General features: G+C 43.0%; 1 protein-coding gene across 1 annotated transcript; it reads left to right on the top strand.

Annotated features, from left to right (window-relative positions):
• The first annotated feature begins 2,582 nt into the window (after positions 1-2,582).
• Positions 2,583-16,850, top strand: lonp1 (lon peptidase 1, mitochondrial). Its single transcript, XM_052465219.1, has 18 exons — positions 2,583-3,176; positions 3,849-3,937; positions 4,323-4,442; positions 4,577-4,868; positions 6,757-6,818; positions 7,231-7,360; positions 7,600-7,683; positions 7,919-8,139; positions 8,527-8,665; positions 8,831-9,009; positions 9,133-9,220; positions 9,642-9,764; positions 10,100-10,216; positions 11,403-11,543; positions 11,970-12,135; positions 14,043-14,269; positions 14,523-14,687; positions 16,123-16,850. Exons 1-18 carry the CDS (start codon positions 2,616-2,618, stop codon positions 16,270-16,272), a joined length of 3,054 nt encoding a protein of 1,017 aa, XP_052321179.1. The 5' UTR covers positions 2,583-2,615; the 3' UTR covers positions 16,273-16,850.
• The last annotated feature ends 134 nt before the right edge of the window (positions 16,851-16,984 follow it).

Genomic DNA, 16,984 nt, shown 5'->3' with positions numbered 1-16,984 from the left:
CGTCACGTCTGGAGGAAACCTGTCACCATCCCTACGGTGAAGCCTGGCGGTGGTGGCAGTGTCATGGTGTATATGGCAGCATCATGCTGTCTCTACCTTCTTGCCCTTTATCTGTGCCCAATAATGCTTGTACCATATTTTGTACTCCTACCATGTTGTGCTGCTGCCATATTGTTCTCCTACCATGTTGTGCTGCTGCAATATTGTGTTGCTACCATGTTGTGCTGCTGCCATATTGTGGTCCTACCATGTTGTGCTGCTGCCATATTGTGGTCCTACCATGTTGTGCTGCTGCCATATTGTGTTGCTACCATTTTGTGCTGCTGCCATATTGTGTTGCTGTCATGTTGTGTTGCTTCCGTGCTGTATTGTCACGTGTTGCTGCCATGCTACGTTGTTGTCTTAGGTCTCTCTTTATGTTGTGTTGTGTTGTCTCTCTTATCGTGATGTGTGTATTGTCCTATATTTTTTATTTAATTTATTTTAATTTTTAATCCCAGGCCCCGGCCCCACGGGAGGCCTTTTGGTAGGACGTCAATGTAAATAAGAATTTGTTCTGAACTGACTTGCCTGGTTAAATAAAGGTTAAATAAATATAATAAAATGCAGGAGTGTCTTCAGGACAAGTCTCTCATTGTCCTTGAGTGGCCCAGTCAGAGCCTGACTGATCAAACATCTCTGGAGAGACCTGAAAATAGCTGTGAAGCAACACTCCTCATCCAACCTGACAGAGCTTGAGAGGATCTGGAGAGAAGAATGGGAGAAACTCCCCAAATACAGATGTGCCAAGCTTGTAGCGTCATACCCAAGAAGACTTAAGGCTGTAATCTTTGCCAAAGGATCTTCAAACAAAGTACCGAGGAAAGGTTCTGAATACTTACTGTATGTACAGTTGAAGTTGGAAGTTTACATTCACCTTAGCCAAATACATTTAAAATCAGTTTTTCACAATTCCTGACATTTAATCCTAGTAAAAAGTTCCCTGTTTTAGGTCAGTTAGGGTCACCACTTTATTTTAAGAATGTGACATGTCAGAATAATAGTAGAGGGAATTATTTATTTCAGCTTTTATTTCTGTCATCACATTCCCAGTGGGTCAGACGTTTACACACTCAATTAGTATTTGGCAGCATTGCCTTTAAAGTGTTTAACTTGGGTCAAACGTTTTGGGTAGCCTTCCACAAGCTTCCCACAATAAGTTGGGTGAATTTTGGTCCATTCCTCCTGACAGAGCTGGGGTAACTGAGTCGGGTTTGTAGGCCTCCTTGCTCGCACACGCTTTTTCAGTTCTGCCCACAAATTTTCCATGGGATTGAGGTCAGGGCTTTGTGATGGCCACTCCAATACCTTGATAATGTTGTCCTTAAGCCATTTTGACACAACTTTGGAAGTAAGCTTGGGGTCATTGTCCATTTGGGATACCCATTTGCGACCAAGCTTTAACTTCCTGACTGATGTCTTGAGATGTTGCTTCAATATATCCACATAATTTTCCGACCTCATGATGCCATCTATTTTGTGAAGTGCACCAGTCCCTCCTGCAGCAAAGCACCCCCACAACATGATGCTGCCACCCCTGTGCTTCACGGTTGGGATGGTGTTCTTCGGCTTGCAAGCCTCCCCCCTTTTCCTCCAAACATAACTATGGTCATTATGGCCAAACAGTTCTATTTTTGTTACATCAGACCAGAGGACATTTCTCTAAAAAGTACATTCTTTGTCCCCATGTACAGTTGCAAACCGTAATCTGGCTTTTTATGGCTGTTTTGGAGTCATATGTATATACTGTACTCGATACCATCTACTGTAGAGCCTATGCATCACTCATTCATATATCTTTATGTACATATTCTTTATCCCCTTACACTGTGTATAAGACAGTAGTTTTGGAATTGTTAGTTAGATTACTTGTTGGTTATTACTGCATTATCGGAACTAGAAGCACAAGCATTTCGCTACACTCGCATTAACATCTGCTAACCATGTGTATGTGACAAATACAATTTGATTTGATTTGATTTGAAATACATTTAAATAATGGAGTAGGGTGATGTTATTTTTTATTATTATCATTTTTGGTGTGAATGTAGTTAGATAGTTAGATGGTATTTGTTTTTTTTTCAAGCAAAGTTTAAGGGAGTTGTACTCCAGTCTAATAGGTGGCGGTAGTGCAACATTTATTGGATGCCAACCGCCGTTAAACTTAATCGAAGAAGAAACACATGGTTGACGCTCATGTCAGGGAGCTTGTGTAAAAGGGGGTGGAGATTTGTATAACTATTATTTCATTTATTTTTCATTGTATTCACAAGAATGTCCATGTATTGATATGTAATGTTATTATTGTTGCAAAAGATAAAACTTTTTTTTTTAAACTGCCGGAAGAAGGAAATGTGACGTCGGAAACGGTTTCCACTTGATTGCACAGCCACAAAATGTACTATATCATAAAAACTTAATTTAAGGTTAGGAATAAGGATAGCAGTGTGGTTAAGGTTAACGTCAAGATTAGGTTTAAAATCATATTTAAAGACGATACATTGTAGAAATGGGCGGGGTTTATTACTTTGTGGCTGTGGTAACTAGTGACGACAGTAGAAAGCCCGAGATTCAACATGGCCACTTACATGATAATGCTGGCTGCTTGCAAGCAGACTTCTAAAAACGGCGCAATCTTGTCGAGAAATTACCCCAATATGTTTACAACGGGGACCGTGCGATCTCTCGTTAGCGAGTCATCTAACTGGACTGGAATGGTGGCCAAGAGATCTTATTCTACAAACGGTACGCTTAGGAAAACATTATGCAACGCCCGCTCTGGGAACGTTGTTACATCAATGACAGGAGCCGGGAGGCTAGCGAAGCTCAACCGATGGACAAGGGTCACCGGTTTTTATTCCGGGGAAAGAGCGATTCTCGGCTGCGGGGCTTCGACCAGCTACGACCAGATAAGATTGTTTGGCAACCGAGGCAGCGGCGCTGGCTTCTCGGGGGAAGATGGGTCGGAGAGCAGCGGGTCTGGGGGAGACGAGTCGGGGGGAGATGGAGGAACACCGTACAACTCCCCCCAGATGACAGCTCTCACCCCCATGCTGGTCCCTGAAGTGTTCCCCAACGTACCACTGATCGCCGTCAGTAGGAACCCGGTTTTCCCAAGGTTTATCAAAATTATCGAGGTAAGCAGCGCCGACTCATTAGACACAGAGGTCTCCCAAGGACACATCTGGATGATGCAATATTCAGAATTAGAAAAGTCACTTATTTTAAATGACTAGTGTCTCTCTACCAGTGTGTCAACTTAAAGTTGCAACACTTAACTTTTTAGGAGACCTGACAAAACGCACATAGAAATGGGAGTTATAAATCTGTCATTCTCATTTAAAGCAAATCTAAGATAGCTCTGTTCTATGATATTTCTATGATTCCTGTTTTAATTGTTTGTTTTTTTGCTTTACACCAGCTTCAAACAGCTGAAAATACAATATTTTTGGTTATATAAAATTGATCTCACAGCTGTTTAGATGGTACAATGATTCTCTACACTATACTTGCTTGTTTTGCCACATAAACTGAAATTAGGCAAACTATTAGAATTTTAGCAACAAGGAAATGGCAGAGCAATTCATGCATAGTGGGTCTTACATTTTAGTGCCTCCAATCTAAGTCTTACATGGAATTGCATCATATTCAATGCTAGTACTGGTTGTGGTCAGCGTTGCTGTAGATCTAACATCTTTTTTTTAGGGGAATCTTTTTGTTTTTGTTAATGCATTAGTTGCATTTTCTAACATGTTGTTGTGCAAGTAAGCTAATCATTACACATATTGGGTGGTGTGTTTCATTTGTAGGTGAAGAACAAGGGGCTTATGGATCTTCTGAGGAGAAAAGTCAGACTTGCCCAACCGTACGCTGGAGTGTTCCTGAAGAAAGATGATGCGTAAGGGACATCTTTCTTCAAATGTAACCTCTACGACCTGTGATGACAGCATTATAGCAATATATTTTTATTTTTTTTACATGTTAAAAATGATAACATGAAGCAGACCAAACTCTTTGGTTCTTTAAAAACCTGCTGTAACATATTGTGTGCTATAGCTTGGAAAATAAATGCATGTGACTCTGGATGACAACATAACGATTTCCAACATTAGGGCTGTTTTCCTAAACAAGTTAAATCTACTTTGTTTTGTCTCACTTGCCACAATACTAAGGAGTATCGCGATACTGGTATCATCCTGGATCTAGTACTTGCCCTTTAGACAGATCCTACTGTATTCTCTCTGTTGACATTCTCTCTCTTGTCTCTCTCTGGCGTTCTTCAGTAATGAGACTGATGTGGTGGAGAGTCTGGATGCCATCTACAACACAGGAACTTTTGTACAGATCCATGAGATGCAGGACCTTGGTGACAAGCTGAGGATGATTGTTATGGGCCACAGAAGGTAGGGGTGAAGAAGAAGAAGAAAGAACTTACTATGCATGTTACGTTACTTTTTCAATATTTCATCTGTACAGTATGTGTTAGTGTCCATTGGAAACATACGCACTGTACGAAATACTATTTTCTCTCTGGTAGAATCCGCATCACCAAGCAGATGGAGGTGGAGCCGGATGAGTCTGCCTCTGCTGCCTCTGCTGCCTCTGAGTCTGCCTCTGTCACTGAACCAGGGAGCCAGCCCAATGTCTCACGCCGGAAGCCCAAGAGAAAAGAGCGCAAAGAGCCAGCGATCCTGGCCGAAACAATGGAGGAGAAGGTGCAGGAGGCAGACGTGACAGTAGAGGCGCTCCCGCTGCCCTCCTCTGATATCCTCATGGTGGAGGTAGACAACGTGGTGCACCAACAGTTTGAGGTCTCAGAGGAAGTCAAGGTAGGCATTTGGATTCTACAGTGCCTTCGGAAAATACTCAGACCACTTAACTTGTATCACATTTGGTTACGTTAGTCTTATTCTAAAATTGATTAAATATACTTTTTTTCTCATCAATCAATTCACAATACCCCATAATGACAAAGCAAAAACATATTTGTAGATGTTTTTTGTTTTGTTTGAAATTTAAAAACTGATACCTTATTTACATAAGTATTCAGACCCTTTGCTATGAGACTTTAAATTGAGCTCATGTGCATCCTGTTTCCATTGATCATCCTTGAGATGTTTCTACAACTTGATTGGAGTCTACCTGTGGTAAATTCAATTGATTGGACGTGATTTGAAAGGTACACACCGGTCTATATAAGGTCCCACAGTTGACGGTGCATGTTAGAGCAAAAACCAAGCCATGAGGTTGAAGGAATTGTCCGTAGAGCTCCGAGACAGGATTGTGTCAAGGCACAGATCTGGGGAAGGGTACCAAAACATTTCTGCAGCATTGAAGGTCCCAAGAACATAGTGGCCTCCATCATTCTTAAATGGAAGAAGTATGGAACCACCAAGACTCTTCCTAGAGCTGGCTGCCCGGCCAAACTGAGCAATCGGGGGAGAAGGGCCTTGGTCAGGGATGTGACCAAGAATTTGATTGTCACTCTGACAGAGCTTCAGAGTTCCTCTGTTGAGATGGGAGAAACTTTCAGAAGGACAACCATCTCTGCAGCACTCCACCAATCAGGCCATTATGGTAGAGTGGTCAGACGGAAGCTACTCCTCAGTAAAAGGCACCTGACAGCCCACTTGGAGTTTGCCAAAAGGCACCTAAAGACTCTCAGACCATAAGAAACAATATTCTCTGGTCTGATAAAACGAACATTGAACTCTTTGGCCTGAATGTCAAACGTAATGTCTGCAGGAAACCTGGCACCATCCCTACGGTGAAGCATGGTGGTGGCAGTGTCATGCTGTGGGGATGTGCTCTTATTTCTTGGCCCAAGCAAGTCTCCTTCTTATTGGTGTCCTGTAGTAGTGGTTTCTTTGCAGCAATTTGACCATGAAGGCCTGATTCTTGCAGTCTCCTCTGAACAGTTGATGTTGTGATGTCTGTTACTTGAACTCTGTGAAGCATTTATTTGGGCTGCAATTTCTGACGCTGGTAACTAATGAACTTATCCTCTGCAGCAGAGGTAACTCTGGGTCTTCTTTTCCTGTGGCGGTCCTCATGAGAGCCAGTTTCATCGTTTGATGGTTTTTGCGACTGCACGTCAAGAAACTTACAAAGTTCTTGACATTTTCTGGAATGACTGACCTACATGTCTTAAAGTAATGATGGACTGTCATTTCTCTTTGCTTATTATGGCAAGAACAGCTCAAATATGGACTTAGTCCTATTTGGTAAAATACCCGTCTTCTGTATACCACCCCTACCTTGTCACAACACAACTGATTGCTTCAAACGCATTAAGGCCGGAAAGAAATTCCACAAATTAACAAGGCACACCTGTTAATTGAAATGCATTCCAGGTGACTACCTCATGAAGCTGGTTGAGAGAATGTCAAGGGTGTGCAAAGCTGTTATCAAGGCAAAGGGTGGCTACTTTGAAGAATCTCAAATATTATTTTTGATTGGAATAACACTTTTGGTTACTACATGATTCCATATGTGTTATTTCATAGTTTTGATGTCTTCACTATTATTCTACAATGTAGAAAATAGTCAAAATAAAGAAAAACCCTGTAATGAGTAGGTGTCCAAACTTTTGACTGGTAATGTATATAATTCATTTATAAGTCGGGAAATGTTTTTTTTAGCAACTGCAGTTTTCCCCTTTAACCACGCATTGTAGCGTGATGCCTTGATAACAGAGTGCATTTGCTTTGTTTGAAGGCCCTGACGGCAGAGATCGTGAAGACCATCCGTGACATCATCGCCCTTAATCCACTTTACAGGTAATGAATGACATCCTTTCTTTACAAATGCATAATTGTCATTCAAAATACCTAGGAAAGTGATGTCTCTTCCAATGTCTACATGGTGGTAATTATGAATGCATCAATAGTCCAGAACTCGTATGTTTAAAAAAAAAATTTTTTATGACTGAATGTTACTGACTATTTTAAGGTTTTACTTCAAATGCCCACACATGTTTCAGCCTCCTACCCCTTTTCTTTTCTTTTTGGAATACACAAGTGTCTAATCAAATCAAATCAAATGTATTTATATAGCCCTAAGTACATCAGCTGATATCTCAAAGTGCTGTACAGAAACCCAGCCTAAAACCCCAAACAGCAACCAATGCAGGTGTAAAAGCACGCAGGTGTCAAATGACTAACATGTAATTGTATCTGTGTGTGCATGCAGAGAGTCTGTTCTTCAGATGATGCAGGCTGGGCAGAGAGTAGTGGACAACCCCATCTATCTCAGTGACATGGGAGCCGCTCTCACAGGGGCCGAATCACACGAGCTGCAGGACGTACTGGAAGAGACCAATGTAAGTGGACAGGGATTGTCCTCACTAACAAACATGATCCGTTCTTTACAATTTATTATTATTTTTATCCCTTTTTCTCTCCATGGATGTTCAAGCTAAAAAAAAAAAAGCGATTACCCATAAGTAGATTGTCAATATAATATTCTTTGTGCTTTAAAAATATATATATATATATTTATTATTATTATTATTATATATATTTTTTTTTTTTTGTTCAATAACTGTCACTCTCTCCTCAGATTCCCAAACGTCTCTACAAGGCTTTATCACTTCTGAAGAAAGAATACGAGCTGAGTAAGCTGCAGCAGCGTCTCGGCAGGGAGGTAAAGAAACGCTGTCCTTCTTTATACTATTTTGAGATGTACAGTATCTCTTCAAAACCACCATTACCTCAAGCTCTTTGCAAAAATTTAATGACACATTGTACAGTAAAATAGTAACTTAAATGAATGGCGAAGATGGTCCGGACAGCCACCAATCCCATTCCTAGCACAGAAAATAAAAAAATAAAAAAATATATATTTGATATAATGATTGTGACGTATTATTCTCTGTCAGGTGGAGGAGAAGATCAAGTTGACCCACAGGAAGTACCTGCTCCAGGAGCAGCTGAAGATCATTAAGAAGGAGCTGGGCCTGGAGAAGGAGGACAAGGATGCCATAGAGGAGAAGTTCAGGGAGAGGCTGAAGGAGCGCACCGTGCCCCAACACATCATGGACGTCATCAACGAGGAGCTAAACAAACTCGGCCTGCTGGACAACCACTCCTCAGAGTTCAAGTCAGTCCCTGATCCCCAAATCAACCCCTAGTCCATCCCTGCCCCCTGGATGTGGAGATCTGAGTGGATTGGATAGGTCTACTGTAAGCAATATGGTGACAATTCCACCTGGCCTATCAGAGGGCAAAATAGAGCTACCACCATACTGCTTAAACCTATCCAATCCTCACAGATCTATATGTAAGTGCTATGTAGGTAGGGGCTAGGGGTTGATTTGGGAATCAGGGACTGACCTCAGCATCTGCCTCACTTTTGAACTATCACTCAGAAAGAGCATATTTATTTTGTTACATCTGTCCTATTTTATACAAACTAAATCAAATTAAACTATTGAACAAGTACGTAATGAACAAGCCTCTTGTATTAAACTGTTGGTTCTGTGTGCAGCGTGACCAGGAACTATCTGGACTGGCTGACCTCGATGCCCTGGGGAACTAATAGTGAGGAGAACCTGGAACTCAAACGGGCCAAAGAGGTGCTGGAGGAGGACCATTATGGGATGGACGATGTCAAGAAACGCATTCTGGTGAGAGAATTGTACTGTGGGATCACCATGGTTACAATCCGACTAGTGGTTGACGGTTGGACTTGTGGATGTGAAAAATTCTGTTGGGCGACTAGTGCCTTTTTATTCAAGTAAATACAAAGTTTCCTCTTGACCTCACCCTTCTTCCTCTCTTTCTTCCTGCAGGAGTTTATTGCGGTGAGTCAGCTGAGAGGCTCGACCCAGGGAAAGATCCTGTGTTTCTATGGTCCTCCTGGTGTGGGGAAGACCAGTATCGCCCGTTCCATCGCCAGAGCACTCAACCGAGAGTATTTCCGCTTCAGTGTTGGTGGAATGACCGATGTCGCTGAAATCAAAGGACACAGGTATGAGGCACTAATTAGCTGCTGTTCATTGCTCAATACATCAATTCTGTCAGCATTCAAATTCTATACAATCCAACGTTGAGAGTAACTAATTCTTTACTGTACTTTTGTGTTTGTTTTCAGGAGAACATATGTGGGAGCCATGCCTGGAAAAATCATTCAATGCCTCAAGAAGACAAAGACAGAAAACCCACTGGTCCTTATTGACGAGGTGAATAATACATGTAGTCACCTCTAGCACCTCTAGCACCTCTAGCTCCTCTAGCTCCTCTAGCACCTCTAGCACCTCTAGCACCTCTAGCACCTCTAGCACCTCTAGCACCTCTAGCACCTCTAGCACCTCTAGCACCTCTAGCACCTCTAGCACCTCTAGCACCTCTAGCACCTCTAGCTCCTCTAGCACCTCTAGCACCTCTAGCACCTCTAGCACCTCTAGCACCTCTAGCACCTCTAGCACCTCTAGCACCTCTAGCTCCTCTAGCACCTCTAGCACCTCTAGCTCCTCTAGCACCTCTAGCACCTCTAGCACCTCTAGCTCTTATTTGGCTGACAGAAATGTAGTTTCATGCGTTTTGTTTGTATTATTGGTGAACTCGGTGATCGACTGTTCTGCCTTTTTTTTATTCTTCCAGGTTGACAAGATAGGTCGTGGTTACCAAGGCGACCCGTCCTCAGCTCTGCTGGAGCTTCTGGACCCGGAGCAGAACTTCAACTTCCTGGATCACTACCTGGATGTGCCTGTTGACCTGTCCAAGGTAGGTGGACACACCTGCTGTTAGGATGGACACACCTGCTGTTAGGATGGACACACCTGCTGTTAGGATGGACACACCTGCTGTTAGGATGGACACACCTGCTGTTAGGATGGACACACCTGCTGTTAGGATGGACACACCTGCTGTTAGGATGGACACACCTGCTGTTAGGATGGACACACCTGCTGTTAGGATGGACACACCTGCTGTTAGGATGGACACACCTGCTGTTAGGATGGACACACCTGCTGTTAGGATGGACCTGTCCCTGGAGGGATTCGAGGTGTCCAGACTCTCTTCTTGAATCTAACGGTTTGTGTCCTTGTTGTCTCCAGGTTCTGTTTATCTGCACCGCCAATGTGACTGACACCATCCCAGAGCCCCTCAGAGACCGTATGGAGATGATCAACGTGTCTGGATATGTGGCCCAGGAGAAACTAGCCATCGCTGAGGTAATGTGTCATCACACAAGATTCAATCGGACAGTCAACAAACATGATTTAACAAAACACCGACTCCCATCTTACGACAAACATTGGCTCATTTAACATGTTTCCATCCAAACATTTTTATGCGAGTAAAGTACCTGTGAAACAATTTGTTGGTAAGCTTTCCTAAAAACGTTTCCAATGCCGTTGTCACATGATCTATTTCATTGACCCAAATATTGATCCCTTAACCACCAACATATTTTGACAGGTGGATCATATTTTGGGTCGATGAAATAGATCATGTGACAACGGTATTGGAAACGTTTATTTATTTTATTTCTCAATATTTGATAAAAGTAAACTGCAGTCATGCGACGATGCTTGGTCCCGGGCTCCTCCCCCTAGGTCCCGGGCCCCTCCCCCTAGGTCCCGAGCCCCTCCCCCTAGGTCCCGAGCCCCTCCCCCTAGGTCCCGAGCCCCTCCCCCTAGGTCCCGAGCCCCTCCCCCTAGGTCCCGAGCCCCTCCCCCTAGGTCCCGGGCCCCTCCCCCTAGGTCCCGGGCCCCTCCCCCTAGGTCCCGGGCCCCTCCCCCTAGGTCCCGGGCCCCTCCCCCTAGGTCCCGGGCCCCTCCCCCTAGGTCCCGGGCCCCTCCCCCTAGGTCCCGGGCCCCTCCCCCTAGGTCCCGAGCCCCTCCCCCTAGGTCCCGAGCCCCTCCCCTAGGTCCCGGCCCCTCCCCTAGGTCCCGAGCCCCCTCCCCTAGGTCCCGAGCCCCTCTCATGAACAGTTTATTAGCTTCAGATGATTTCAAGTTATGATGAACGTCACAGGGTGGTGAAAATGCACGGTGATGATGAGTTTGACTCTATAATCATGCTGGTGACATGATGATTGGTGCTTGGCTGCCAATTTAACCAATAAAACCAGTATGGGCAAATTTGCTATTTATCGCAAAACTATCAACAGAGCTGAAAATTGGAGGATAACATTTTAAATGAAAAGTTACACTTTTTAATCACAACAAGCCATTTTAGTGGATTTCTGTCGGTAAAATTTGCATATTTTTTTGTGTGAATATTAGCATATGAAAATCTTTTGACAAATGGATGGATGACCTAGCTATTGGAGGCATCTCCATCTGACTGTAACTCTGTCTCTCTCTCTCACACACTTTCTCTAACTCTCTTTCTCTCACTCTCACTAACTAACAGAAGTACCTGGTACCTCAGTTGCGTACTCAATGTGGACTGACTGAGGATACGACCAACATCTCCCCAGAGGCTCTGAACCTTCTCATCAGACAGTACTGCAGAGAGAGTGGAGTCAGGAACCTACAGAAACAAGTGGAGAAGGTCAGGCCAAACTTCACCTTCTGACTGCATGTATTAGTGGCAAGTCTATATCGCTGTCAAAGGTGATTCAACAAAGTAATGAGTAAAGGGTTTGAATAATTATGCATGTTTTTTATATATATATGTTTTTTTATATATACATTTGCATACAATTCTGAAAACCTGTTTTCACTTTGTCATTATGGGGTATTGTGTGTAGATGAGGGAAAAAACAATATTTTAAGAATAAGGTTGTAACGTAACAAAATATGGAAAAGGTTAGGGGTCTGAATACTTTCAGAATGCACTGTGTACACTATGGGGTTAATCTTGACTTTTGAAGTCTCATTTTCACTCATTCGATTTAAGTGGAAATTATTATTCTCCCCTATGAAAGGGAATAATTAGACTTTAAGATGTTGCTCATGTTTTTGATTATGTGTCCAGGTGTTCCGGAAAGTGGCGTTCCGTATCGTGAGTGGAGAGGAGACTGCGGTCCAGGTTACCCCTGACAACCTGCAGGATTACGTCGGCAAGCCCATCTTCACTGTGGATAGGATGTATGATGTCACACCGCCTGGTGTTGTCATGGGCCTGGCATGGACAGCCATGGGTAAGAATGACCTAGAGACGTAGAAGAGAGGTGTGTTTTACAACCAGCATTATGCATCGACAACAACACAAACACCGCTCTGATCTTAACCCTCTGGAATGTAAGCCTGGGGATCATTTAGCTATTTGATTTAGAATTTTATTTAAAAAGATATACAGTACTAGTCAAACGTTGGGACACCTACTCATTCAAGGGTTTTGCTTTATTTTTACTATTTTCAACATTGTAGAATAATAGTGAAGACAACTATGAAATAACACATATGGAATCTTGTAGTTACCAAAAAAAGTGTTAAACAAATCAAAATATATTTTATATTTGAGATTCTTCGAAGTAGCCACCCTTTGACTTGATGACAGCTTTGCACACTCTTGGCATTCTCTCAAATAGCTTCACCTGGAATGCTTTTCCAACAGTCTTGAAGGAGTTCCCACATATGCTGAGCACTTGTCGGCTGCTTTTCCTTCACTCTGCAGTTCAAACCATCTCATTTGGGTTGAGATCAGGTAATTGTGGCAGCCAGGTCATCTGGTGAAGCACGCTATCACTCTCCTTCATGGTCAAATAGCCCTTACACAGCATGAAGGTGTGTTGGGTCATTATCCTGTTGAAAAACAAGTGATGGACCCACTAAGCGCAAAACAGATTGGGTGGTGTATCGCTGCAGAATTTTGTGGTAGCCATGCTGGTTAAGGGTGCCTTGAATTCTAAATAAATCACAGACAGTGTCACCAGCAAAGCACCATCGCACCACCTCCTCCATGCTTCACAGTGAGAACCACACTTACGGAGATCATCCGTTCACCTACTCTGTGTCTCACAAACACGGCGGTTGGAACCAAAAATCTCTCATATGGACTCATTAGACCAAACGACAGTTTCCACCGGTCTAATTTCCATTGCTCGGCCCAAGCAAGTCTCTTCTTATTGTTGTCTTTTAGTAGTGGTTTCTTTGGGCCTGATTCACGCAGTCTCCTCTGAACAGTTGATGTTGAGATGTGTCTGTTACTTATATATGCCATTTAGCAGACGCTTTTATCCAAAGCGACTTAGTCATGTGTGCATACATTCTACGTATGGGTGGTCCCGGGAATCAAACCCACTACCCTGGCGTTACAAGCGCCATGCTCTACCAACTGTGTGTCTGTTACTTGAACTCTATCATTTATTTGGGCTGCAATCTGAGGTGGAGTTAACTGTGATGAACTTCTCTTATGCAGCAGAGGTAACTCTGGGTCTTCCTTTCTTTTGGCGGTCCTCATGAGAGCCAGTTTCATCACAGCGCTTGATTGTTTTTGCAACTGCACTTGAAGAAACATAAGAAATTCCTGACATTTTCCGGAATGACTGACCTTCATGTCTTAAAGTAATGATGGGCTGTTGTTTTTCTTTTACCTATTTGAGCTGTACTTGCCATAATATGGACTTGGGTCTTTTACCAAATAGGGCCATCTTCTGTATACCACCCCTACCATGTCACAACACAACTGATTGGCTCTAACACATTTAACACGGAAAGAAATTCCACAAATGAACATTTTAACCAGGCACACACACATGTTAATTGAAATGCATTCCAGGTGACTACCTCATGAAGCTGGTTGAGAGAATGCCAAGAGTGTGCAAAGCGGTCAAGGCGAATGGTGGCTACTTTGAATATTTATCACTTTTTTTTTTGTTGGTTACTATATTTTTGTGTGTCTCCTGGTCTGACAAACACTGCCGTAGTTCTGCCGCTGTGGATACACAGAGCTAACATCGGCAGATACAGTGGGTTGAGATGCAGCCCATGCAGATATCTCTAGCTTAAACAGATGGATTTTTGATAGGGGATTTTTCTATTATGCTAATTAGATTTAGCGGACATCGCCTCTTAAGGGGTTTTAAAGTCCATCTCTCCTCTCCAGGTGGCACCACGCTGTTCATCGAGACGGCCCTGAGACGGCCGCGGGACACTGGGGGTAAGGATAAGGACGGCCCCAGGGACGGGTCCCTGGAGGTCACAGGGCAGCTGGGAGATGTGATGAAGGAGAGCTCTAAGATCGCCAGTACCTTCGCCAGGACCTTCCTCATGAAGCAACAGCCGGACAACGACTTTTTCTCTGGCGCCCACCTCCATTTGCATGTCCCTGAGGTAAAGGTTGATGAGATGACACTGTCTTCACAGACAGCATTTAAAAAAAAATAGTAATGTGTCTTATATACTATACCCCTTTCGTCCAAACTGGCAGTTTGGTGTTTTTCCATCGATGTCCACATTCCAACCATTGTAATCTGATCTCTTAAATCACTCACCGTATTAGTTTTCTATGAAACGGGATCTTGGTTGTACCAAACAAACAGTTTCTCCTCCTCTCTCCCTGTACGGCTGCTGTGGTTATCGACAGGGTGCTACTCCCAAGGATGGCCCCAGTGCCGGCTGCACCATCGTCACGGCCCTGCTGTCCCTGGCCACCAACACGCCAGTGCGGGAGAACGTGGCCATGACTGGAGAGGTGTCCCTGACCGGAAAGATCCTGCCTGTGGGAGGCATCAAGGAGAAGACCATTGCTGTGAGTCACGTCACTCTTAATAACACCATTTTAGTTACCTGGGAGCTTAATGGGATAATTGGTCAACTTGATACCTTTTTTTTTTTTTTAACTTTTTTTTATAAGAAAGAGAACGAAATGTAGGCTGATCCTTTACATATTGTATTACTATTAAAAAAACGTAAGTTGTGAGGTGAGACACTTGATCAACAATGGTTTCATAACATTAGGTGGTGGCAGGGTAGCCTTGTGGTTAGAGCGTTAGAGTGTTGGACTAGTAACCGGAAGGTTGCAAGTTCAAACCCCCGAGCTGACAAGGTAAAAATCTGTCGTTCTGCCCTCTGAACAGGCAGTTAACCCACTGTTCCTAGGCCGTCATTGAAAGTAATAATTTTTTTCTTAACTGACTTGCCTAGTCAAATAAAGGTAAAATAAATAAATAAACAGGAGACACCTTTGTCATTTTATTGCTAATTCCTGCAGAAAGCACACAAGCTGCTGGTAAGACGGATATGCAAACGATATGTTTTTGCATATGACATTCATGTTTAATTTATGGTTCAATTTTAGAGGTGGCAGGGTACGTATGGTTGTGTATGGGAGAGCTCGTTCTGAAACTTATCTGAACTTTTATTATACTGAACAAAAATATAAAAGCAACAATTTTACTGAGTTATAGTTCATATAAGGAAATCCTGTCAATTTAAATACATTTAATTGGGCTATAATCTATGGATTTCACACGACTGGGCAGGGGCGTAGCCATGGCTGGGTATAGGCCCACCCACTGGGGAGCCAGGTCCTGCCAATCAGAATACGTTTTTACCCACAAGTGCTTAATTACATAAAGAAATGCTCCTCAGTTTCATCCGCTGTCCAGTTGGCTGGTCTAAGATCCCGCAGGTTAAGAAGCCAGATGTGGAGGTCCTGGGTTGGCGTGGCTTCACATGGTCTGTTGTTGTGAGGCCGGTTAGATGTACTGCCAAATTCTCTAAAATTATGTTGGAGGTGGCTTATGGTAGAGGAATTAACATTAAATTATCGGACAACAGCTTTGGTGGACATTCCTGCAGTTGGCATGTCAATTGCATGCTCCTTCAAAACTTCCTTCCCACAAGACATTTGTGGCATTGTGTTGTGTGACAAAACTCTACATTGTAGAGTGGCCTTTTATTGTCCCCAGCACAAGGTGCACCTGTGTAATGATCATGCTGTTTAATCAGCCTCTTGATATGCCACACCTGTCAGTTGGATGGATTATCTTGGCAAAGGAGAAATGCTCTCTAACAGGGATGTAAAAAAAAAAATGTGGGAAGCTTTTTATGGATATGGAACAGTTCTGGGATATTTTATTTCAGCTCGTGAAACATCGGACCAACACATTAAATGTGTTTTATATTTGTAGTTTTAGTACCAGTGACATAATGAATCTTGAACATTCCTCCCTTATCTCCAGGCAAAGCGTGCAGGAGTGACCTGCATGATCTTACCAGCAGAGAACAAGAAGGACTTCTCTGACCTGCCAGAGTTCATCACAGAGGGCCTGGAGGTTCACTTTGTGGATCAATACAGCAAGATGTACCCCATAGTCTTTCCACAACAATGAACACTGAATTATGACTATGAAACTGGCACCTGAGCCGCTACCAGTATTGGGGACGATTCAGGAAGAACAATGAAATTCCAATTCTCTTCAATGTGGAAAATGTTGAATTGTAATTTGTTTTACTTTAAGAATTGATTGGAATTAAAATGGAAATCACCCCAACCCAGATGGATAACAACGAGTTAGATCAGACATACTGAACTATGAAAGCAGATTTCTGATCATTGTTTTTTATTTGGTTGTACATTCTCACCTGTTGTTAAGCCCCCCCTGTGAGACAGCTGTGTCATGAGAGCGGAACTTTAGAAATGTATGATGTAGAACATATGTAGAGGGACATTTGAGATCTAAGTTGCATTTCTAATTACTGATGTTCAACCCTTAACCCCCGGTACAAATTCCCCAATCAGATGGGTCATGTCACTGCGACACAGCCTAGACTATTTTTGACCAAATTTTGCATTTAATGTAACTGCTGATAAAACTTGCATATAACTTTACCTTTTTTTACGCTAAAGTTTATTCCCACTTGATCAATGGTTTCATGACACCTTCGCCATTTATTGGCTAGCCCATCGTTGGCATACTGTAAAGTACACTAACCAGTGTAGTCAATTCTCCAGAATATTTACACAGGTGTAGAGCTGTACTCAAGACCTATTCAAATACAATGCGCATTTCTGATAAAAGTATAAATGGGTCTCTGCAGAGT

The sequence above is a fragment of the Oncorhynchus keta genome, chromosome 1 (genome assembly GCF_023373465.1).
Source record: "Oncorhynchus keta strain PuntledgeMale-10-30-2019 chromosome 1, Oket_V2, whole genome shotgun sequence".
NCBI classification, from domain to species: Eukaryota; Metazoa; Chordata; class Actinopteri; order Salmoniformes; family Salmonidae; genus Oncorhynchus; species Oncorhynchus keta.
This window is presented reverse-complemented; position numbering and strand designations above follow the sequence as displayed.

What these genes read in the sequence shown, in the direction of transcription:
- lonp1 (XM_052465219.1), top strand. Translation starts at nt 2,616, where the DNA reads ATGGCCACTTACATGATAATGCTGGCTGCTTGCAAGCAGACTTCTAAA. An exon ending in AACCACTCCTCAGAGTTCAA is followed by an intron (nt 8,140 to 8,526) that starts GTCAGTCCCTGA and finishes TTCTGTGTGCAG; the next exon opens with CGTGACCAGGAACTATCTGG. An exon ending in ATGTCAAGAAACGCATTCTG is followed by an intron (nt 8,666 to 8,830) that starts GTGAGAGAATTG and finishes TTCTTCCTGCAG; the next exon opens with GAGTTTATTGCGGTGAGTCA.